Raw genomic sequence first — 26,385 nt, 5'->3', positions numbered from 1 at the left:
GGATATGATATCATGCAATATTAAACAAAATTGCCTTGACTCTAATGTAGATTAATTACCTCCAATTCTTGCATTATATGCAATGCCAACTCCACAGAAGTTGTTGTTAGCTTCCATTGCTACTTCACCAGCACATTTTGTTCCATGACTTGGAAACATGAAAAAACACAGAAGCAGGAATGATGTGATGTACATGTCAATAAGGGACTACACAACAATATGCCCGAACATTTTTATATTGGATTCAGAAATAGAGACACAGTGATGCAGCTGGTAAAGCTGCTGCCTCACAGCAGCCAGAGTTCGATCTTGACCTTGCGTGCTGTCCATGTGGAGGTTGGATGATTTCACTGTGACCTTGTGGGTATCCTCTGGAAGTGGCAGTTTTCTCTCACATCCCAAAGAGATGCAGGTTTGTAGGTTAAACACAAAATGCTGGACTAACTCAACGGGTCAGGCAGTATCTCTGGAGAAAAGGAATAGGTGACGTTTTTAGACCTTTGTGAAGAGGGTCTTGACCCAAAACATCACCTATTCCTTTTCTCCAGAGATGCTGCCTCAATTGCTGAGTTACTCCAGCATTTTATGTCTATCTTCGGTGTAAACCAGCATCTGCAGTCCCCTTTCTACAGGTTTATTGATCAATAGAGTCAAAGAATCATAGATTCATAAAGCGTGGAAGCAGGCCCTTCGGCCCAACTTGCCCACACCGACCAACATGTCCCATCTACACTAGCTCAACCTGCCTGTGTTTGGCCATATCCCTCTAAACCTGTCTTATCCATGAACCTGTATAAATGTTTCTTAAACATTATGATTGTTCCTGCCTCAACTATCTCCTTCAGCAGCTCATTTCGTACACCCACCACCCTTTGTGTAAAAAGGTTATCTTTAAATGACCCCTCAATGGTTAATTGGCATCCATAAATTGCCCCTAATGTGTGGGGAGTAGATGCAAAAATGGGATAAGAGAACTAGTGTAAATGGGTGATCGATGGTCAGCATGGACCTGGTGGGCTGAAGGGCCTGTTTCCTTGCTGTATTTTTCAATCAAACGATCAAATATAAAAATTCACAGGGCATTGTCCCATTGGTTTTTCAAGTGGAAATATTGGATGTCATGTTTATTTGCGGCTGGTGTTCCGCAGAAAAACACTAGTTATCATCTACTTGTCTTCTAGGGATTGTTGGAGTGTTCTTTGAAATGTGGATATCTGCAGAAGGTTAAATTGCGGATCCACATACCTCTACTCCATCGTTAGATTCACCATTGAGCCCAGCAGCAGAGCAATGACGAAACATCGAACATGGAAAAGTGCAGCACAGATACAACACCTTCAGCCCACAATGTCTGCGCGTAACATAATGAAAGATAATAAAAAAAGTCTAATAAAGTAGGATCCCAATCCAAAATGCACCCTGCCTTTTTCTCCAGAGATGCTGCCTGGCCTGCTGAGTTACTCCGGCACTGTGTCTATCTTTAATGAAAGATTAACTTGGACAAGTAAATGGATAGAAAACGTTTAATGGAATATGGACCAAACATAGGCAAATAGGGCTAGCCTAGATGGGGCATCTTGGTCGGTATGGGCAAATTGGGCCAAAGGGCCTGTTTCAATGCTATATGACTCCATGACATTGACTCCTCTGACTGCACATGATCCATGTCCCTCCATTCCCTGCAAATCCATATGCCAATCCAAAAGCATCTTAAACACCACTATCGTATCTGCTTCACCACCCCTGGCATTGCGTTCCAGGCACCCACAACACTCTGTGCAAAAAAAGATCTCCGGCACATCTCCTTTAAATTTTGCCCTTTTAAGTTTTTCCTCTCATCCTTGACATTTCCACCCTGGGGAAAAACCACCCGCTGAAGAGTGTGTGGATGCACTGAATCTAATCCTTGGCATAACATCAGGGCAGAAACTGGATGAAGTGAACCACCCTGCAAGTGAAGGAAACCAAGTGTGGAGTTCATAGGTTCAGAGGACATCGGAGCAATAGACAATAGGTGCAAGAGTAGGCCATTCGGCCCTTTGAGCCAGCACCATCATTCAATGTGATCATGGCTGATCATCCACAATCAGTACCCCGTTCCTGCCTTCTTCCCATATCCCCTGACTCCACTAACTTTAAGAGCCCTATCTAGCTCTGTCTTGAATGTATCCAGAGAACCGGCCTCCACCGCCCTCTGAGGCAGAGAATTCCACAGATTCACAACTCTCTGTGAGAAAAAGTGTTTCCTCATCTCCGTTCTAAATGGCTTACCCCTTATTCTTAAACTGTGGCCCCTGGTTCTGGACTCCCCCAACATCGGGAACATGTTTCCTGCCTCTAGCGTGTCCAAACCCTTAATAAACTTATACGCTTCATACGATCCCCTCTCATCCTTCTAAATTCCAGTATACAAGCCCAGCTGCTCCATTCTCTCAGCATATGACAGTCCCGCCATCCTGGGAATTAACCTTGTGAACCTACGCTGCACTCCCTCAATAACAAGAATGTCTTTCCTCAAATTTGGAGACCAAAACTGCACAGAATACTCCAGGCGTGGTCTCACTGGGGCCCTGTACAACTGCAGGAGGACCTCTTTGCTCCTATACTCAACTCCTCTTGTTATGAAGGCCAACGTGCTATTTGCTTTCTTCACTGCCTGCTGTACCTGCATGCTTACTTTCATTGACTGATGAACAAGGACCCCCAGATCCCGTTGTACTTCCCCTTTTCCCAACCACATCATTTAGATAATAATCTGCCTTCTTGTTTTTGCTACCAAAGTGGATAACCTCACATTTATCCACATTAAACTGAATCTGCCATGCATCTGCCCACTCACCCAACCTGTCCAATTCACCTTCTCACAGGGTAGCATTCTCCTCACAGTTCACACTGCGACCCAGCTTTGTGTCATCTGCAAATTTGCCAATGTTACTTTGAATCCCTTCATCTAAATCATTGATGTATATTGTAAATGGGTGAGGTCCCAGCGCTGAGCCTTGCGGTACCCCACTAGTCACTGCCTGTCATTCTGAAAGGGACCCGTTACTCCCTACTCTTTGTTTCCTCTGCCAACCAAATTTCTATCCATGTCAGCACTCTACTCCCAATACCATGTGCCCTAATTTTGTTCACTAATCTCCTATGTGGAACCTTATCAACTGCTTTCTGAAAGTCCAGGTACACTACATCCACTGGCTCTCCCTTGTCCATTTACCGAGTTACACCTTCAAAAAAATCCAGGAGATTAGACAAGCATGATTTCCCCTTCGTAAATCCATGCTGACTCGGACCGATCCTGTTACTGCTATCCAAATGTGCCCTATTTTATCTTTTATGATTGACTCCAGCATCTTCTCCACCACCGATGTCAGGCTAACTGGTATATAATTCTCTGTTTTCTCTCTACCGCCTCTCTTAAAAAGTGGGATGATATTAGCTACTCGCCAATCCACAAGAACTGATCCTGAATCTATAGAACACTAGACTAAGTGGGACCCATTGGGTCCCATGTTCACACGGGAGGGCTGGTCCCCTGACACAATATTCCACCTCTCCACCAATTCCACCTCTCCACCAATTACTTCAACCCAAACAACCATTTGCAGTGCATTTTTACTTCAACCCAAACAACCATTTGCAGTGCATTTTTACTTCAAACCAACCATATTTTCATTTTCAAACCACATTAAGGGCATTCACAGTTGAGTCGACATGTGTTCAGTGTTATTCAGAGCTCAGAGAGACGTGACCTTCTGGCTTCCTCCATCTTGCAGAGACTGAGTGAGGCACACCACTTCCTGGTTTTATAGTCCCTCCCCCTCCCTCCAGCAGGGGCAGCAGTGAGAATGGCAAATTATTTTAAAAAATTAATATCTCTCTGATTTTTCATCGATGGGAAATATCCTCTGGTCCCGCAAGGTGGAGGGGGGCTCTGAGCGAGGTGGCCAAAAATGACGTCCGTAGGTGGCGGCGTTCTCTCGGAAATCGCAGCACAGCGAGCCAAAAGCGGCCAAGATCAGACTTTTAGTAATATAGATTGGAAAATGATCACCAATGTGTCCACGATTTCTAGGGCCACTTCCTTAAGTACTCTGGGATGCAGACCATCAGGCCCTGGGTATTCATCAGCCTTCAGTCCCATCAGTCTATCCAACCATTTCCTGCCTAATGTGGATTTCCTTCAGTTCCTCAGTCACGCCAGATATTCTGGCCACGAGTACATCAGGAAGATTGTTTGTGTCCTCCTTATTAAAGACGGGTCCATAGTACCTGTTCAACTCATCTGCCATTTACTTGTTCCCCATAATAAATTCACCTTTCTCAGTCTTTAACGGTCCAACTTTGGTCTTAACTAATGTTTTCATTTCCCTTTATATTTTTGGCCAGCTTACCTTCGTAACTCATCTTTTCTCCCCGTATTGCCTTTATAGTTATCTTCTGTTGCTCTTTAAACGTTACCCAATCCTCTGTCTTCCTGCTCATCTTTGCTATGTTGTACTTCTTCTCTTTTATTTTTATACTGTGCCTGACTTTCCTTGTCAGCCATGGTCACCCCTTACTCCTGTTGGAATCTTTCTTCCTCTTTGGAATTAACTGATCCTGCACCTTCTGTATTATTCCCAGAAATACCTGCCATTGTGGTTCCACTGTCATCCCTGCTAGGATGTCTTTCCAGTTAACTTTGGCCAGCTCCTCCCTTATGGCTCCATAGTCCCCTTTGTCCAACTGTAATACTGAAACCTCCGATTTACCCTTCACAGAATGAAGCCATTCAGCCCATCGAGTCTGCTCCACTATTCGCTCGTGGTTGATCTACTTTCCCCACATCCCCATTATCCTTCCTGCCTTCTCCCCATAATGTTTGACATGCTCACTAATCAAGAACCTATCAATCTCCACTTAAATGTACCTATTGACGGGCTCCACTGCCTTCCATGGCAATTAATACCACAGATTCACCACGCTCTGGAGTATTTTAATGCTTTTAATTATTGTTATTATTTTAAAGTTTTCAAATTATGTTTGTGCTTTTTTATTTCATTTGTCTTATTAATTAATAAATGTCTCTGATTCTCCATTAAACTGTCACAGTCTGTCAAATTGTTCCATGTATGGGAGCTCATGATTTGTAAGATGAAGCCTGCTCCACACTCCCTGCTCCATGACCCCCTGAGTGTAGAGGGTCCTTTGGTGCAAACCTTCCAACCAAGAGAATGTAAGGCATAGTCGCCGAGCATTTAGTTTAGTTTAGTTTAGTTTAGAGATACAGAATGGAAACAGTTCCTTCGGCCCACCGGCACGACACCGATCATCGATCATCCATTTATAGACACAAAAAGCTGGAGTAACTCAGTGGGTCAGACAGCATCTCTGCAGAAAAGGAATAGGTGACGTTTTGGGTCGAGACCCTTCTTCAGACTAAGATTCAGGGAAAAAGGAAACGAGAGATATAGACAGTGATATATAATCTATTTACACCAGTTCTATGTTATCCCACTTTGGCGTTTGCTCCCTACACACAAGGGGCAATTTACAAGGGCCAATTAACTGGCAAACATACTTACGGGGAGACAAGACCTATAGGTCACTTGTGGCTTATTATAGTCAATGAATTGGGTGTCCCCTGTGTGAAGTTAGAACATAGAAAGGTACAGCATTGAATCAGGTCCTTTGGCCCACAATGTCCATGCCTAATGTGATGCTAAATTAAACTAATCTCCTCTACCTCCACGTAATCCATGTCCCTCCATTGCCTGCATATCCATGCGCCTATCTTAAAGCCTCAAATGGCACCTGTCGCATCTTCCTCCATCTCCTCCCCTGGAAGAGCATTCCATGCATCCACCACCTTCTGTGTTCCCCGGCATATCTCCTTTAAGCTATAACTCTCTCGCCTGAGGAGAAGTTTGCATGTTGTCCCTATGACTGTGCAGTATTTCTCCAGGATGTTGCTGAAAATTGCCCCTAGTGTGAAGATGAATGGTAGAATCCACGAGAAGTTGATGAGTTTGTGCGATAACAATGCGATTTGTGTAGCATTAATGTAAATGCTAGCTTGATCGTCAGCATGGACTTGATGGATTGAAGGGTCTTTTCCAAACTGTATCTCATGTTTCAGCCTGATCTATCAATATTATTTTCATAGTGTAAAGCATCTATTCAATGGCTGATTGAAATATTTTATCTGCAATGCATAATCTCATTCCTTCTTTCAGAAATGAAAATGACGCTTATCACATTCTAGATTCTTTTATTTTTAAGAGAAGATTGAAAAGTGGGAGGTGTTGGTGTGAATCCTGGAGTAATAAAAATGTGAGCTGGTGGCTGGTAGCCAAGAGAAAATGTAGGGCATAAATAGGTTTCAGAGATAAACAGTGAAAGGGGTGGCATAGTGGCACAGCGGTAGAGTTGCTGCCTTACAGCGACAGTGACCTGGATTCGATCCTGACTACAGGTGGTGTCTGTATGGAGTTTATACATTCTTCGTATGATCTCGTGGGTTTTCTCCGGGTGCTCCTGTTTCCTCCCACACTCCAAAGATATACAGGTTTGTACGTTAATTGGCTTCAGTAAAAATTATAAATTATCCCCAGTGTGCAGGATAGTGCTGGTGTGCAGGGGTGATCGTTGGATGGCAGGACTTGGTGGGCTGATGGGTCTGGTTCTACGCTGTATCTCCAAAGTCTAAAGATTTCAACAGCAGATCGGATATAGAAGATGTTCAAGCTTGAGATTGACAGCAAAGTTTTTCACCAACAAGTAAGGGCGGGGGGTGCCAAGGAAGAAGTCTAACATTTATTATGTGAAGACAGAGCCATTGAAGACTGCCTTTGCCTTTGAGGATACTTAGTGTTGTGTTCAATTATATTGCAACCAAGCTAAATGTCACTGATGAGAGCCAACTGGGGCAATGTCCAATAATCCAAACATGTGCAAGACTACGGCACCAAATTCACTGTATTAATTAGCTGCTTATCAGAAAATGACGATACATTAAAAAAAAAACATTTATAACGAATAAATCGGATTCTCTGGTATTTGTATTCTGGGTCATGATGAGCCAAAAGGTTGGCAGTATTGACTGAGTATGGATTGTAAACAAAATTTGACCTGATGGTAATGACTTCAGCATCCAGTCAATGCTCAGCTGCCTTCATGCATAATCCACAGGGCCATTTTGTGAATGGGGCCAGATGAAACAAGCTGGTGCTAGTTGATACCGCACATGCACATTTTAAAGGATCTGCTGTGTGTTTTTTACTGGCAAGGTCAGCATTGAATGTTTATCCTTCATTACCTTTTCAATGTTAATGGTGATCTGCCTTCTTGGACTACCACAGTCTATGTGGTGAAAAGATCCTCAATGTGTTATATCAGTGATTCCAGGAATTTGATTCAACGATGGTAAAAGATGCCAAATTTAAAAAAAAATCAGAATAGGTTGTGACTTGAAGAGGAAAGGTTTAGAATGGAGATGAGGAGGGATTTCTTCAGCCAGAGGGTGGTGAATCTGTGGAATTCATTGCCACAGATGGCTGTGGAGGCCAAGTCATTGGTTATTTTTAAAGTGGAGATTGATAGGTTCTAAATTAGTACTGGTGTCACATGTTGCGGGGAGAAAGCAGGAGAATGGGATTGAGAAGGAAAAATAGATTAGCCATAATCGAATGGCGGAGCAAACTCGATTACCAAATGGCCTAATTCTGCTACTATGTTTTATGGTCTTATGACCTTGCATGTTCATATACACCTGGTCTCCTTCTCCTTCTAAATTGGTGGTGATTGTTATTGGTAGGTGTTGTCAACGAAGCCCTGAAGAGTTTCTGCAGAGCATCTTGTACAAAGGCCAATACAATTGTTTACATTTTCACGAATGTTAAATTTCGAGCCATAAAGTTGTAATCATATAACAGGCAAACACGTCTTTTATCCCAACACGTCCTCACCAACCAAAGTTTATAGCTGAGCTAGTCCCTTATGCCTGCATTTGGTAATATCCCATTGAGGTTGGAGAAAGCATCCTGCTCAAAGATCATAGAAGGCTTAGCTCTAGTATCTTTGATCCTGCTTGCCTGCTAGATTTTCATTTACTGTAACTGCAGGAAAAATGTTCCTGATGTTGGGGGAGTCCAAAACCAGGGGTCACAGTTTAAGAATAAGGGGTAGGCCATTTGGGACTGAGATGAGGACAAACTTTCTTCACCCAGAGAGTTGTGAATCTGTGTAATTTTATTTCGAAGTCATGTGAATGACTACATGAAGAGCCCGCCAGCCCGCATGCGCGTAAATACGCGGACGCATGGTGCGCGAGTCGGAGCAGTTCGATACTGCTCTGCCAGGTAAGTCCATTTTATTTCCAGCGGGCCACTGCGGCAGCGGGCCCGGAGTAGCTGATGGAGGCGGCCGGGTTTTGGGCCGCCGTGGAAGCTCCATAAGGAGCTAGAGAAAAAAAATAAAATGTTGCGGTTGCCGCCGTTCGAGCTCCGAAAGGGAGCAGGCGGAAAAAATTGGAGGCCACCGTGGGGTTCCATAGGAGCTGGGATGAGATATTGCAGCTGCCGGCATCAGAGCTCCGAACGGGAGCAGGCAGCCAGATTTGGAGGAAGCCGTGGGGCTCCGTAAGGAGCTAGGATTTCATAAATTGCGACTGGCGGCGCAGCCAGGTCAACAATCGCTGCAGGAGGTATAGCAGCAGCCGGTGAGTTAAGAATAGCCGCGGCCAGGAGCTACCGCTCAGGTAAGCTCAGCTGCCGTAGCTCCGAGCAATTTTAAACATAGTTACTGCTAGCTGAGAGGCTCAGCTATGCTGCAGCAGCATATAGTGTATGCCTTACTTTTGGGCGGCTATAAATAGAGTTGGCATTAATAGCAGTTGCCACTCGGTCACGTTTGTGACTATCGTAGTAGATAGCATTCAAAGGTCATGTTTAATTCTTTGGCAATATAATGATATATCTTATCATGCCAATAAAGTTTATATTAAAAATGATAATTACAAAGGACATTTATTATCACATACACCAAATGGTGTAGTGAAATTGTACTTGCCATTGCAGTCCAGAGCTCCTGGCTTAGGAATCCTTTTTTGAGCTGTGCCTATCAGACACCTGTGGGAGTCATGGTAATTTCTGCTACTAGAGGGGACTGTTGGAGATTCTTTTATAAGAGACTCCAAATATGTGGATATTGATAGAGCAGTTGAATCTCTGATTTAATGGGGATATGCTTCTTTTAATTATATGAACGTAATTTGCCTGTGACAACACCTGGCAGGGTTGCAGTATTTCTCCCACTCTGTCTAGCGGACTATCGGGAAGAGGTGACTCCGATTATAACGCCGAGTCATATGGGGGCCAGAGGCGCTCCAGTCCTTCCCTGTAATACTCCGTTGGGGCTCCAGAAGGGAGCAAGGACTCGGAGTCACTAGCAGGTGCAACCTGTCTGGTAAGTATAATGATGATACCAACAGAGCACTGATCTGCACAGCTAGTCCCGGTTCGGCTGCTGGAGGGAGCAGCCTGACAACCCCGAGTCGGGCAAAGTCAAAGCCAAGTCTGTGGGACAAGTCCTGCCGGATGATTTGGGACATCTATGGCAGATGTGATTGGCCGTTTGTCTCAATTAGAACATCTGATGAATCCGATGGTGGCACAAGAAATGCTCCATGTTACGAAGGCATGTCAGGCAGCAGCTCCTGGTTCAGGGTTTGCAATATTCCTCCCACTCGATGAAAGGAGTGGTGGAGTTGGTGCCAAAGTATATGCGCATATGCCTGAAGCAGCTCCTGGTTCAGGGTTGCAAAAGTCCTCCCACTCAGATGAAAGAAGTGATGGAGCTGGTGCCAAATATTATGCTCCTTATTAAAGAAGCATGCACAGGCAGTTCAAGTCATATGCCTATAGCTACCCCTGGTTCAGGGTTGGAATATTCCTCACACTCGAAAGACTATCGATGATGGTGTCACAAAATATGCTCTGTGTTACGGAAGCATGCACAGGCAGTCCGAGGCATACACATGTGGCAACGCCTGGTTCGCGGTGCACTATGTCTCCCACTCTATGAGAGTGTCAGAGATCAGTATGGAACTGACTCAGAACATGACTCCGAACATGACTATGTGCCTGAATCCCATGCTTTTATGCATAATGTGCGAGAATCGCATAAGGAAGAGCTGCTTGCTCTTGCCTCTAAATTTGCTGTTCCCTCAGGGATGGACAAGCCACTACAAGAGGAGTTGGCCAGCGGCAGCAGCTATCTAACAGAAATGACAAGTATGACACAGGGTCTGCAAATGGAACCTCGCTGAAGCTCCAAACAAGCAAATTGACGTCTGTCGGTCCAGGTTTGGGTTTACTGGCAGCATGGGCTGTCTAGTGGGTTTTCACTGTCTCTACGATAGATCAGGTTGATGTAGAGACATTGGCAGGGTGCCTTGCATAGTAACCTCTGTAACTGCCAAGTAAGAACAGTTTGGTTACCCTGGTTCAGGGTAGACCATCATGGAACTGGCTGGCCATAGGCGTCATAGTGACCAGGGAAGCACTGCCTCATCATCTGTGATTGAGGTTATCAGTCTGCTCAGTAGAATGAAGTAGTTCAAGTCTTCCTCAACATATGGTTTATTTCGCCTCAGTTAGTAAAGTTGCTGGTTCATTGGAATCATCATTGCCATCCTCTCTGGGATAGGTAGTTTACCAGCAGGAAGCTGGTCTGGCATATAATATAATTTTTATCTGACCAGCAGGTTCATGTTGTGAATCAACAATGTATTTATAATAATCCATAGGCTCTCAATACCAGTATTCCTGATTGAGTGGCGGGTCGAAGAGATTGTGTTGTGCACTCTGGCGACTTAGACATGTGGTTTCAGTCAAAGGACTGCGAGGTAATTCCTGATTCAGCCTTGCATTATACTAATTTCCACTCTGAGGGAAAACGCTGAGTATTCGGGGTGACTCTTAGTCAAGAGTTGACAGGGAACTCGTATTCCCACATCAAAGGGAGACTGTGGTTTCAGCTCTAGTCATTAGTTTCTGATTATATGTTATCAGCGAAATGTATGAATAACTAGATAATGCATCTTCCGTGGGTAGAAAAGCCAAAAAAATTCCATCCGTATGGTCAATAGAGGAACAGGGGTTCCGAGTGCAATCAGTGACAGCTCATCCGAGGATGAGTGGTGTGGCCAAGGACTAGAGGGGTATATTTCTGATACTTCTCAAGATTACAGAAACATGGTGCAGGCCGAATTGGGTTAGCATTTGGCTAATCTGATCATGGTTTAAAATGGATGATTGGCTTTCTGCAATTTAACTGATTCAGAGAATCGATCTTGTAATTGCCTACTCTGCCATATCTGTACACATGAGCACAGATTCTGCTGTTTTGATAACAAAGCTAGTGGTGAAAGCCTATTCTGCCCTACTCAGATTAAAGGGCATTGTGTCATCGAGTTTTAGGTAATATGCAAAATTTGCAGCTGATAAAACTTATGGGTTATCAGTAGATACCTTTTGTGATATTACAAATGAGGCAACATGAAATTTAACAGTTCCAATTTTGCCTATTCAACTCTTATTTACTCAGTCACGAGTGACGGCTGGGGCAGCCTGTCTTCTCAGGCAGCTAGCTCTGCACGATTGTATGAGAAGCTTGTGAACAACATATGTGAGTTAATTTTAAACGGAAGTAACAGAGGTTTGTGTGGCTTTCAGTTTGAGCCTAGAGAAGTGTTTATGTGATAGCACAATTGCCATTGCTTGTGCTGATTTGTCATTTTCTATAGTACCATAAGTGGGACAATAAATGATTGGTTATTCACCCGCTGTTCACTAACGTTATGCAGGGTGTCTTTTATTTGACCACGCTAATAGCCTACACTCATTGTAGTGTGCGATGTATATCAGTAAATTAGTATGCAAATAATCTTCTACTTTTTCATAATGGGAGCAGTATTTTAAGATGATTATGCTTTCAACAACTGATCTCAGCATAAAGAACACAGCCTTTGCTCAATCTTTGGCTTGGTCTCTACGTCATAACTGACATTAGAATAGCTTGTTATGGGAATGATTTCATAAGCAAAATGAGCAGGATTGTGTACATTTGACAGCATACCCACCAGAGCAGAGATCGGGGATGTCATTAGGTATACAAGTGCACTGAGTTTGCTAGTACCTATGAGATGAAAGATAATTTCTTTTTTGTTATTGAATAGTCTCAAGATATTGCTGATGGCTCATTAGCAGCCAATAGAATGGATTTTCCCTTTCATTATACAGCAAGAGGCTTACATAGTGCTTGTTAATAAATAATAAAGTTTGGTTGAATATGTCTGGATATTTGTAGATAGAATTCCGCACAGTGTTGCATGAATTATTGTCCAACTCAACAGTCTATTAGGACTACGGTCCGGTTAAGAACAATGGCCATGTATGCAAGTTAGCATCATGATATAAATAACTCATGTTTTTTCCTACCATTAATGGTTTATCTGTTTAAGTGTTTCACACACAGATTGGGTTACTGCATGAAACTACAGAGCTTTAATGTCTTCATGTAGTCATTCACGTGACTTCAAAATAAAATAGAAAGATTAAACGAGAATTTACCGTTTGAAGTTTGATCTTTATTTTATGATGTTGAAGTGAGGGATTACGTGCCCTCCACTCCCAACCCTACTTCTCATAAAGATCATTCAGTAGTTCTAAACTCATTAATCCTTCTATAGCTTAGGTCAGCAACTAGTCTGTGGTTTCATACAGCTGCTCTGAAGATTGACGCGCATGCAGGCTTGCGGGCTCTTCACGTAATCCCTCACTTCAAATTCTCATAAAATAATGATCAAACTTCAAACGGTAAGTTCTCGTTTAATCTTTCTATTCTCTGTCACAGAAGGCAGTGGAGGCCAATTCACTGGATGTTTTCAAGAGAAAGTTACATTTGGCTCTTGGGGCTAGCGAAATCAAGCTATATGGGGTAAAAACAGGAAAGGGGTACTGATTTTAGATGAACAGCCATGATCATATTGAATGGCAGTGCTGGCTCGAAGGGCCAAATGGCCTATTCCTGCACCTATTTTCTATGTTTCTATGCTTGAGTAGATGGCAATAAGACTCGACCACTTGATTTTGAAGCATTCATGCATGGTGGAGGTATAATGTAGTCATAGAGTGATACAGTGTGAAAACAGGCCTTTCGGCCCAACTTGCCCACACCCGCCAACATGTCCCAGCTACACTACCTGCTTTTGGTCCATATCCCTCCAAACCTGTCCTATCCATGTATCAGTCTAAAGGGCCTGTCCCACCAGCATGCGATTGCATGCGTCTAGCGTGACCAAACGTGGTCGCTTGAGGCATACGGCCGCGCGGGGCCGGTCCCACTTCGAACCGTGGAGGCGTATGGAGTTGTGCGGGGCTGGTCCTGACATCGCGCGGGGCTCCGAAAATCCTGCACTGTCCGAAAATTCCGCGCCCCAACGACCTGTCGGCCTGCAGGCGCATTGAGGGCCTATGCAGCATCTTGACGACGTACGCAGCGTCTTGATGTCGTACGCAGCATCTTGACGGCGTACGACTAGCGCGTGGCACTGGCCGACGCCGTGCGACGTCCAAATTCAGTCGGCCTGCCTCCTGCTCAGCTGATTGGTGAGTATGATGTCGGGACCAACCCCGCACAACTCCATACGCCTCTGCGGTTCGTACGTCTCAAGGGACCACGTTAGGTCGCACTAGACACATGCAATCGCATGCTGGTGGGACAGGCCCTTAACTGTTTCTTAAATGTTGGGATTGTCCCTGCCTCAACTACCTCCACTGGCAGCTTGTTCCATACACCCACCACCCTTTGTTTAGAAAAAGTTATCCCTCAGATTCCTATGAAATCTTTTCCCCTTCACCTTAAATCTGTCCTCTGGTCCTCGATTCACCTTCTCTGGGCAAGAGACTCAGTGCATTGAACTGTATATTTCTAATGCATTTTAGATTTCTCAAAAGTCTTATTTTTAAAAAAGTAACATTTCCACAAACATATACCCCCTTTATTATTGTCATTGTTTGATGATTCTAAATTCAAATCAAAATAAAATATACGTCAAAAGGAGAACGCATACTTCTAAAATACTCTGATTTTTTCCCCGAGCAAAACATAATTTGTATGACTTTGCAAAATCAGGAAATGTTATGATGATTTCTTGTCCATTTTTCCAACTACAAACAAAAAAAATTTCACTTGAAATTATAACACATTTAAAAGTATTTTTGTCAAATTTTCTGTCCCGTGGAAGGCACTTGGCGTCGATCCGGGGGGGGGGGGGATGGGGGATATATCCCCCCACTTTTTGAGGTGGGGGATGGCCTGTATTATTATCCCCAGTTTGTAGAGGTCGAGCAATAACAAAAATAATAATCACCTGCTCCTATGCCCTACATTATCCTAAAAATACCAAACAAAAACATTGAAATCATATTTCTACAATGCAATAAAACATGATTTTAATACATCAAATTTCAAAAAGTCCCTACCATGGGAGGGGGGGGGGGGGGGCACACCCTCTCCCCGCTCAGTTGCTCCACTCCCTCACCGGGTACCCCCAAGGCCAGTGATCAGTGATCGCTCAGCCTCCCCACTTTCAAAAACGCTCCGCGGCTCCTGCTTTATAACTCAGGATTTCCAGCGTTGGTAATATCCTTGTGACTCTTTTCTGCACCCTTTCCAACTAAATGACATCCTTCCTACTGTTGAGTGACCAGAAAGTGTGGTCTCACTAACAACTTGTACAGTTGGAACAAATATTCCAAATCCTGACTGATGAAGGCATAGGTGTCAATCGCCTTCTTCACCACCCTATCTAATTGTGGCACCACTTTCGATTAAAAACGATACAATAAGATGCGATATAACTTTACTTATCCCAGGAGGGAAATTGGTCAGCCAACAGTCATAAATCGCAACAAGATACATGAAACATGAAATTAAAAGCTGCAAGTGGAAAGTCTAGGATTGGGAATGTGCCAAGATTGGGGGGGTGGGGGGGGGGGGGGGGGGGGAGAGTCAGTCTACCCCTTGACAGAAGGGGGAGGAGTTGGACTGTTTGATAGCCACAGGGAAAAAGGATCTCCTGTGGCGTTCTGTGCTTCATCTTGGTGGAACCAGTCTGTTACTGAAGGTGCTCCTCAGGTTTACCGGTATGTCATGGAAGGGGTGAGCTCTATAGTCCAAGACGATCCGCAGTTTGAGGAGAATCCTCCCCTCCAAGACCACCTCCAATGAATCAGGGAACCATATGCCTGCACTTCTACATCTGGTTGTTCTACAACACCTCCAGGGCCCCACCATTTACTGTTTAAGTCAGCTTTACTGGACTTTGGACTTTACTGGACTTTATTTTATCTTGCAGTAAACATTATTCCCTTTATCTTGTATCTGTACACTGTGGACGGCTTGATTGTAATCACACATAGACATTTCATTGACAGTATAGCATGCAACAAAAAAGCTTTTCACTGTACCTCTTCACATGACAATAATAAACTAAACTAAACTGAGCTCTGTTTAACTTATCAAAATGCAACAACTTATATTTGTCCATATAAATTCTATCTGCCATTCCATGGTCTATGTTGTAACAAACTAGTCTGAACCCCCAGATGAAATAGTCTGTTTAACATAGTCTGTTTAACCCTTACATTACATGTTTCTAGTCAAGGAGATCTTATTGTGATCTGAGATAATCTCCTTCACTATCCACTACACCACCAATTTTGGTGTCATCCACAAAGTTATGAGCCATGTTAACAACATTGTCATATAAATAATCAATATAGGTGACAAACAACAGTGGACCTGGAACACTGTGGCATGCCACTGGACACAGGCCTTCAATCTGAATAAAAACCCTCCACTATCCCCTCTGTCCTTCCACTATGCCCATTTTGTATTTACCTGGCTACCTCACCCTGGATCCTAGATGATCTAACCTTCAGGACTTGTCTAGATGCTGGACCCAGTCAACAGCCTTGATAAAGTCCTCATAGATTACATTGACCGCCCTATCCTCATCAGTCTTCTTCCTCACCTCTTCGAAAACGGAGTCAAGTTTGTGCGATACGATTTCCCATGCACAAATCCATGCTGACTACCTAATCAGTCATTGCCTTTCCAGAGGCTGGTAGACACTGTCTCTCAGAATTCTGATGTTATGTTTACCTGGCTGTAATCCTAGGATACACCTGATAAGGCCCTTGGAATTTATCCACCTTAATATGTATCAAGACCGCCAACATCTATCTTTTGTAATGAGGAGATGTTCTAATGCACCATTCTTCATTTCAACGATATGATACAATAAAAATGTATTCATCCCCGGAAGGAAATTGGTCTGACGATAGTCACAACACACAAGGTACCCAAAAACTAAATTAAAAGCGAAAACAAAAAGAAAAAGACAAGCGACTGTTGGCTGGCTGCCATGTGCACAGCGCCTTCACAGGAACAAATGAACAAACAAACAAACAAACACAGACTTATCCCCTGGGCAGAAGATCCTAAACTAGAGTGCCCCCTCCCTCACACCGGGTCCCTCTTTGTTCTTCCACCATCCCTCACGATGGTCCCCCACACGCCAGGTTCCCATTGTCTTCCCCTCCCCCCTCATGCTCATCAACCATGAGGCCCCACCGCCACCGAGGCTCCTGTTGCCACCGAGGCTCCTGTTGCTGCCAAGGCAAATGCTGCCACCGCCGAGGCCCCACTGCCGACACTGAGGACTCACTACTGCCGAGGCTCCCGCTGCCACCGCCGAGTCTCCTGCATCTGCCGAGGCACCCGTTAGCTTCCAAGACCTTCTCCACGAGAAATATTAATCTAACACCTTGCCCATTTCTGTGGATCCGCACATGGATGGTCACATTGAATCTTAAAGGATCTTTTTCTTTCCCTAGTTACCCATTTGCCCTTGTTCTCTCTGAGAAGATAGGGGTGAGAGCTTTCTTGAGTCTCCATGTTCTATCACTCTCCAGAAATGCCTTACAGATGGCAGAGAGACTTTCAGACAACAGAAATTGAGGAATTCACCATAGCTTCTGATTGCTCTTGTACCCATGGTAAATACACGGTTGTTTCAATTATTCTTCTGGTCAATGGTCATTTCCTGAATGTTGATGTTGGAGGATCCTTCAAAGAGGATGCTTTCACATGGCAAGAGCAGTGATTCGATGTCATGTTGGAGTTGGTCATTACCCTGTGTAATGTGCAGCTTATACTGGTTTTATTTAGTGTTTTTATGTTAATTTTAGTTTGTAAAGACACATCAGAAAAACAGGCCCAAAGGTACGACCACACAATTTCTATGTTATTCCACTTTCTCATCCACTCCCTACACACTGGGGGCAATTTACAGAGGTCAATTAACCGACAAATCCACATTTCTTTGGGAAGTGGGAGGAAACCCACACGGCCACAGGGGGAATGTGCAAACTCCTTGCGTGCATATGATTTGTAATTGTCCAACTCAACAAAGCTACAAACTAAACAGAAAATTCCACACGGACAACACCTGAAGACAGGATCGAACTGGGGTCTCTGGCACTGTGGGGCAGCAGCTGTGCCACTGTGCCTATGCTACTAATTATCTCATGACTAAATGCTGTTTGGCTTTTGTGCGTGCAGGCACAGGGGGCTTCATTGGCTGAGAAGCTGCAATTCAATGAAGGCTTTTTTCACAATATTACAGTCACAGTCTCCACCTCTCAACTTACTTAGAAAGGGATCCGAATGCCTTCCCCTCCTTCTATTGATACTCCCCCTGCCTCACACACGAAGGCCTATGCCAAGCTTGTGCGATTGCCAGGTTGAGAATGGTAACAAGTGGCAATTAATTATGAGAACTCTTTAATGTACTGCAATATATCCAGAGCAGCCCTGCTGCAGATTACCGGGGGACACCAAGTCCTCATTTATGCTGTAGTTAGCACCAAATATCTCATTGTAGAGATGAGTTCCCCTTTTACGTTGGGTCCTCGGAAGCACGAACAAGGTGGACAGAGGAAAGTCCTTGTCCATAAGTGGTCACACATCTGTTTACAATGGTGGCTGAAGGATAGAGGGCAGAGCAGACAGTTCGCAAACTGAAGGCACAGCGGGAGCCCCTGGTTAGCTGGCATTTTCCAACTAGATGCTGTGCATAAAGACGTAGATCAGCTCAATATTTAGCAAGATAAATCATTTGTGGTTCTAACATGTAAATACTGATTCTGTTCTATTCTGTTCTGTAGTTTTTGTACAATCCGCAGGCATTGCCACTTTCATTTCACTGCACATCTTGTATGTGAATGTGACAAATAAAGTTGACTTGACTTGACTTCTAGCACAAGTGAGGTGAGAGGGGAAAAATGTAATAGTAACCCGAGGGGCATCTTTTTCACACAGAGGAGGGTGGACATATGGAATGAACTGCAAGGGAAGTTAGTAGAGGCAGGTAGTCTAACAATGTTTAAAAGACATTTGGGCAGGTATGTAGATGGGGAAAAGTTTAGATTGATATGGGCCAAATGCGGGCAGGTGAGACTAGCATAGATGGGGCATTTTGGTCGGCATGGGCAATAGCTCTATGACCTAAATTCTCTTTTTTCACATGGAATTGTCAAGCTGATGTGGATGTTCTTGCTTACATTGCACCATTGGGAAGGCTGCAATCCTGGTGCTTCTATGTTCTTCCTGCCCAATGTGAAGAGATTTGCTTCATCTTCCTAATGCAGTGATGGGCTACAAACTGAGATGTCCCTGGTGTCACCAGAAGCAGCCAGGGGAAATAAATTAAGAAATTAAGAAAAGTAAATCGTGGCCACAATCCTCATAACGGCCCTTATGAAAATAGTTCTCACACCATTCGATGGCTGTCATGGCAGTATCATGTGGCATGTCTTTGTTTAAGGCAGAGCCTTAACAGTTCCTGCATATGGAAATATCAGCCCTGGCACACAATCCAATTCATTGGGATTTCACAATGGCAGATAAGGAGACAAGAGGTATCGAAAGAATGCTTCATAATTATTTTGCTTTTAGTTTTTAATTCTTTTATGTGTTTTTAAATAACCATATTTTTATCTTTTAAAGCAATTAGTACTTCCTAACTAAATTACTTTGGTTTTAACGTGTAGGAAGGAACTGCAAATGCTGGTTTAAACCGAAGATTGACACAAAAAGCTGGAGTAACTGGGACAGGCAGTGTTAATCCTGGCCAAATTGGAGAGGCTAGGACCCTGAAATTGAGTGAAGGCTTCTGCTAGACCATTTGGTTAATTTAAAAGTGCTTTCTGTAGAAATTGGACAAGCTGCAAAATGTTTGTCCAAAACCTAGGTCAGAGCTGCAGGAAGAGAATGGGAACATCTGCAGACCCTGCCAATTAGGTGCAAAATGCATAGAATGGATTGGATTAATGCAAACCAGACATACACATTGTAAATAATGTTGCAAAGCTTTACTTTGCTGGGTGTTGATTGGATTAAGATTGAGCCTTGTTTGGTTTTCTTGCATATTAGGGCACATGTTGCGATGTTTGTTTCCTCTGAGAAACACTGTTTGAATACAATGTATTAGCCACTGTATTATGGACATCTGTTATTGGACTGTAAAGAGACCACCCCCATGTGGTTTGACCCCTCGAGGTCCGGGAACCTATAAATGTCCGCTACACAAGGTCCTGCGTCAATCTTCTGGGAGAGCTCTTAGGACTGCATGACCTTCTGGAGTGTCTGTTTGAGCGAGGCCAAGAGGGCTTGATAGGGCAGATACGAGGATCAAACCCATGGTGGTTAGGTACAGTAGTTGGAACTGTAATTGTGTTTTGTCAAAATAAAGTTTAGATGCGCAAGTGCTTGACTCAGTGATTTTTGACTGAAACTAGACTGGGGGGAAGCTTGAACAAACTATTTACAGCAGCATCTCCGTTTTGGGTAGAGACCCTTTTTCAGACTGAAAGTCACGGGAAAGGGAAACGAGAGCATCCAGAGATGCTGCCTGCCCCGCTGACTTACTCCAGCTTTTTGTACCTAACTTTGGGTTTTTTTTGTGTTTTTTTTTGTTATTTTTTTGTTTTTGTTTATTTTATTAGAAGTTAATACAATACAAAACAATAGTGGCACCTAATTTTAGGTGCCAACTATGTCATACCGTAATCCATTCCATGTACAACCTCTAGTTTTATGTTATGAGAAGGAAGTAAGCAAGACAAGAAAAAGAAAACAATAGAAAGGGGAAAGAGTGGAAAAATAGATGGTAGAGAGTAGAAAAATGTGAAGCGTGTATATAAAAAATTAAAAGAAAAAAATAAAAGAAAAAAGAAAAGGTGGAAAGTAGAAATAGAAGAGAAGGCCCCTTAAAAGAGAATTTTTCAAATCTATATTCGGAGATGTAGATCTATCCGCGTCATGAACTGAAATCAGCAATCCTTATGGTCCCGCTGCATCACATGATTCCAAAAAGTCGATGAAAGGAGACCAACTCCTTAAGAATTGGTCATATTTATCTATTAGTCGGAGTCTCATTTCTTCAAGGCGTGCTATGTCCATCATATTCCTAATCCACATTTTAACAGTTGGTATGGTTGTATTTTTCCAAAATTTAAGTATCAATTTCTTTCCAATTATTAACCCATAATTAAAAAAAACATTTTGGTCTTTATTTAAATTGGTATCTTCTCCTATTATTCCAAATATAATCCAATCCATTTTGGGTTCTATTCTTGACTTGAAGAGCTTTGTAAATATATCAAATATATCATTCCAAAATTTATTCAACTTTGTACATCCTACAAATGAATGTGTTATATTAGCGTTTTGAAACAAACATTTATCGCATCTGGGAGAGACGTTTGGATAAAATTTATTCAACCTCGTTTTTGAATAATATAGTCTATGTAATAATTTGAATTGAATTAAATTATGTCTTGTATTAATAGAACAGTTATGTGTATTCATCAAATACTTTTCCCATCTATCCTTCGAGATCTTTATCATTAGCTCATGTTCCCAATCTTCCCTTAGTGCTTCTGTTGAGGGTGATTCTCTATATAATATATTATTATAAAAGTATGATATTAATTTTTGTGAATCAGTCTTAATATTCATTGCTTCTTCTAAAGGGTCTAAAAATATAGTTTGAAATCTATGTGTATATTTCTTCATAAAGTCACATACCTGTATATATTTAAAATATTGATTATCCTTCAATTTAAATTTTAATTTTAATTGTTGAAATGATAACAGTTTACCCAATTCATACATATAACTTTGGTTTTAACCGTGCCTTTGGAAGTTATAGGCACCTGTAAGCTGTTAAAATCCATGACAGCTGTAACCAAAGATATTTTCTGGTGTCCCTCAAGGAGGTTACAGGAGCAGGAACTTTGAATTATGTTATACAAGGCCAAGTATTTGCACAGGCCGCTTCACTGGGCCCAAGGGTCCAGGAGGGATTGTATCTGGTGGGTGCGACCGCTGTTGGTGATGGGCTTATCCAGCAACATCCGATTCCCAAGGACATAAGGGGCCACAGTTTAAGATTAAGTGGTAAGCCATTTAGAACGGAGATGAGGAAAAACTTTTTTACACAGAGGGTTGTGAATCATTGGAATTCTCTGCCTCAGAAGAGAGTTCCACAGGCAGGAACGGAGTACTGAATGTGGAAGATCAGCCATGATCACAGTGAATGGCAGTGCTGGTTTGAAGGGCCGAATGGCCTACTCCTGCACCTATTGTTTATTGTCTATTTCCATGTGCAAACAAGGAACTGCAGTTGCTGGTTTACCAAGGAAAGACACAAAATGTTGGGGTAACTCAGTGGATTAGGCCTTATCCCTGGAAAATATAGATACGCAACGTTTCTTTTCAGGACCCTTCTACAGACTGCAGATGCCGGTTTACAAAAATGGACTCACCCACCGAATTACTCCAGCACTTTATGTCCTTTCCATGATTTTGTTTGATTGTACTTTGCCTTTAATATAGATTTGAAGAGACATAATTTGATGCTAATAAATCAGTTGAAATATCTCACCCATTAGAGGGATCCGCGTAATTAGGAACTGGATCATGCTGATCATCAAGAAAGTCGTTGAAATCAAAGCTGGCATTAGGATCCTGCGGAAAGAAAATTGTGAATGTGATAGAGCATTCGCTAGTGCAGATGCTAGTTTACGAAGGAAAGACACAAAATGCTGGAGTAACTCAGCGGGTTAGGCAGCATTACTGGAGAACATAGATAGGTGACATTTCGGGTCGGGTCCATCAGATTCAAGAAGAGTCACGATCCGAATTGTCACCTATTCATGTTTTCCAGACTGCTGCCTGACCTGCTGATTTACGCAAGCATTTTGTGTCCTTCCATTGCGAATGTGACACTTTGGTTTGCACCCTCATCAGTAAGTTACATGTGCGAGTGACAATGTGAGCATCATGCTGATGCTGTGAGTTAGCAGTAATGTGAACACCCACAATTTCATAATGCTTATATCTCCTCAGGGTCCTTGTACTTATATACACCACATGTCTGGCTCATTGACCACAACTTCAATTGGCAACGTTTAGTTCAGAAACACAATGCCTTCAGAAACATGAAATAATGCTTTTCAAAACTCTTCAAAACTCTGAAGAGTCCCGACCCAAAACATTACATACTCAAATTGTCCAGAGATGCTGCCTAACCACTGAGTTACTTCAGTACCTGGCATTGCTGCTCAATGACACTGACCACAAGACCACAGCAACTGCGGGTGTGGAGGGAAGCTATCTCAGGTTTAAATATTGTTTAAGTTTACTTTTAAAGGTACAGCATGGAAACAGACCTTTTTGCCTACATATGTAAATGATATATGATATAATCCCGCATAGGATGTATGCACATGTTAGTTGTCATTTGTCTACTATATAGTGCCAAAGCACATTTTGAAGACTCCAAATGACCTCTAACATATTGTATAAGCGTGCTACATTCACTAAATACATTTCAGTTTATATAATGCCTTTAGCCACAACCAGTCACTTTGGGGGAAAAACAGTGCTTTGAACAGTCGTACAGCATGAAACAGGCTCTTCAGCCCATCTTGCCCACTCTGAACAAAATGTCCCATCTATGCTGGTCCCACCTGCCTGTGTTTGGCCCATATCCCTCTAAACCTACCCTATCCATGTACCTGTCTAAACGTTTCTTAAACCTGCCTCAATACGTCCTCCGGCAGTACGTTCTATACACCCACCACCCTTTGCATAAAAAAATTACCTCACAGGCTCCTTTTATAGTGGGCATATGGAACGTGCTGCATGAAGAGGTAGTTGAGATTGATACTATAACAGCATTTAAAAGACACCGGGACAGGTAAATGGTTAGGAAATGTTTCTGAGGATATTGGCCAAATAGAATGGGCATATGGAACGTGCTTAGATGTGGGCATCATTGTTGGCATGGACAAGTTGGGCTAAAGGGCCTTTTTGTGTGCTGTATGACTCTTTGAGTATATCCCTGAATATTGAATTTCTACCAAAGATAGACACACAATGCTGGAGCAACTCAGCGGGTCAGGCAGCATCTCTGGAGAAAAGGAATAGAGACATTTCAGACTCCTAAAGCAGTCTGAAGAAGGGTTCTGACCTAAAACTTCACATATTCCATTTTGTCCATAGATGCTGCCTAACCCGCTGAGTTACTCCAGCATTGTGTATCTACAGTATCTTTGGTGTAAACCAGCATCAGCAGTTCTTTCCTACACATGTTGAATTTACACCTTTGATCACCATAGTGGATATCAGATCAGCCATTTATCTCTTAAATCTCTATTTGTGCTTCAATTCATTGTTTCGGATACCAGCGGTATTTAGATATAGGGTTCTGTCCTGTTACTGCCTTTCATTGCATTAACTCATCTATTGCATCTGTTGTATCTTTATTTACCCATTGCCCTGCCTTTAATTCTATTTTTCTGCCTTTCATTTCTATCATTGCATTCACCGTTTAGATACTGTGTGTGGTGAAAGATACAAAGAGAGACACTCCAAATTCCATTTTTTACGATGATGGGTACTGTTATCTTATGAGGTGAATACTAATTGTTTACATCCGTAAACAACCTGTTCTCAATTGCTGCGAATACCTGTCTGTACAATGGAAAACATTGAGAGACCTAAGGAACAAAAGATGCTGGAATCTTGAGCAAAACTCAAGGTGACACAGTGGTACAGCTGGTAGAGTTGGAAAAAAAAAAGGAAATTGTTCCTAATGTATAGGATAGTTCTCGTGTATGAGTGATCGCTGGTCGGCACGGACTCGATGAGCCGAAGGGCCTGTTTACGTTGTTTCTCAAAATTCTAAAGAGTAAAGTCGCTGCCTCGAGGTCAGGATTCAATCCTGACCTCGGATCCTTTCTGTGTGGAGTTTGCACGTTCTACTTGTGATTGTGTGGGTTTCCTCCGGATGCTCTGGTTTCCTCACATATCCCAAAGATGTGCAGGTTAGGAAGTTAATTGGCCTCTGTAATTTGCCGTCTGGTTTGTAGGAAATGAGATAATGTAGAACCAATTTAAATGGGTGATCTTTGGTCAGCATGGTTTTGGTGGACAGATGGGCATGTTTCCATGCCGTATCTTCAGACTAAACTAAGGTGCTGAAAGAATTCAACAATCAGGCCACATCTGTGGAGGGAATGGACAGGCAACGTTTCAGGTTGGAACCTTTCTTTGGATTGAAAACATTTAGTTTAGTTTAGTTTATTGTTATGTGTACAGTCAAAAGCTTTTATTGCTTGTCAGTGGAAAGACAATACATGATTACAATTGAACCATCCACAGTGTACAGATACATGATATAGGAAATAGCATGAATAACATTTAGTGCATGATAAAGTCCAGTAAAATCCAATCAAAGATAGTCCGAGGGTCTCCATTGAGGTACAGTATATGGTAGGTCAGGACTGATCTTTCAACAACAAATGCAACCACTGGGAAGGAACCTCACCATCCATTCTTTCAGTCTATTTAAAGAAGGAGCCGTGGAGTTTCTAAGAAAACTTGTAGAAAATACAGTGGGATATAGGAAAGCAGTAAGTGCACTGCCAGGTGCAGGAAGATCCTCTATTTATGCTTCGACTCCCTTCGGTTGGTTTACTGCATCAAAATCTGACATTAACACATGAGTAAATGTCAAACCTTACTTTATAGTTCAGGGACACAGAATATCAATCATCTTATACAGACACAGGAAAACACGAACATAAGGAACAGGAGCCAAATATGCCATGTGAATGCTTGACTCCATCCACACTTCATGTTACCTGGGAAACGCAGCCAACATAAACAAAGACTTAAGATAGACACCAAATACTGGAGTAATTCAGCGGGCCAGGCAGCATCTCTAGAGACAAGGAATAGGTGATGTTTTGGGTCGAGACCCTTCTTCAGACCCGACCTGAAATGTCACCTACCCCTTTTCTCTAGAGATGCTGCCTGATCCGCTGAGTGTCTATCTTCAGTTGAAACTAGCATCTGCAGTTCCTTACTCCACATAAACAGACGCGCCATCACGGCCGTTACTTCTCCCTGGTCCCCTCTGGCAGAAGATACAAAAGATTGAAAGCGTGCACTACCAGACTAAGGAACAGCTTCTTCCACACTGTTATCAGGCTTCTGAATGGTTCTACCATAAGCTGGGGTATTCTCCCATTCACCTCTACCCATTTATGGACATTATACCCCTTTATTGACACCTCTAAGGCTGTGCTACTGTGCCACCCATATTTTCAATTATACAAATCTTTTTCCCTGAGTTGAATATTTGTGAAAATTTCGTTTTAGAGTAGCATTTTTCTTTGGCTCTAGTTATAGCTTCAGACCAAGAATTAGATAGATATGGCAAAGGAATAGATAGGGTAAATGCACAAAGTATTTTATCTGGAACAGGGGAATGAAGAACCAGAGGGACATACGTTTAAGGTGAGAGGTGAAAGATTTAACAAGAACCTGAGGGGTAACTTTTTCATTGGTGGGTGGTTGGTATATGGAACAAGCTGCCTGGAGGGTGGTTAGTATATGGAACAAGCTGCCGAAGGAGGTAGTTGAGGCAGGTACTATAACAACATTTAAAGGGCATTTGGACAGAGACATGGACAGGAAAGGTTTAGAGGGATAAGTGCCAAATGCGTGCAGGTGGGACTAGTGGACATGAGGCATCTTGACTGGCATGGGCAAGTTGGGACAAATGGCCTGTTCCCATGCTATATGACTATATGACTATTTAGAAAGCATTATTTTTGTTTTGTTTAAAAAGAAGGAAGAACAATAACGTGACTGTCAGCACGTTTTCTAGTTTCTCTCAGTCAAAGGAGGGTAAGGTCT

General features: G+C 42.8%; 1 protein-coding gene across 1 annotated transcript in view; it reads right to left on the bottom strand.

The window, feature by feature from the left end:
• The window catches only part of LOC116974287 (PC3-like endoprotease variant B), a 699,630-nt gene that overhangs the window by 284,227 nt on the left and 389,018 nt on the right, over positions 1 to 26,385 (bottom strand). The window contains exons 7-8 of the mRNA XM_033022605.1: positions 22,061 to 22,143; positions 60 to 148 (exon numbers count right to left, since the gene is read on the bottom strand). Coding sequence (XP_032878496.1) covers positions 60 to 148; positions 22,061 to 22,143 — 172 coding nt within the window. The remainder of the gene's footprint in view (positions 1 to 59; positions 149 to 22,060; positions 22,144 to 26,385) is intronic.

The sequence above is a fragment of the Amblyraja radiata genome, chromosome 6, assembly GCF_010909765.2.
Source record: "Amblyraja radiata isolate CabotCenter1 chromosome 6, sAmbRad1.1.pri, whole genome shotgun sequence".
Classification (NCBI taxonomy): domain Eukaryota; kingdom Metazoa; phylum Chordata; class Chondrichthyes; order Rajiformes; family Rajidae; genus Amblyraja; species Amblyraja radiata.
Note: the sequence above shows the minus strand (reverse complement) of the source record. Positions and strands in the feature narration are given on the sequence as shown.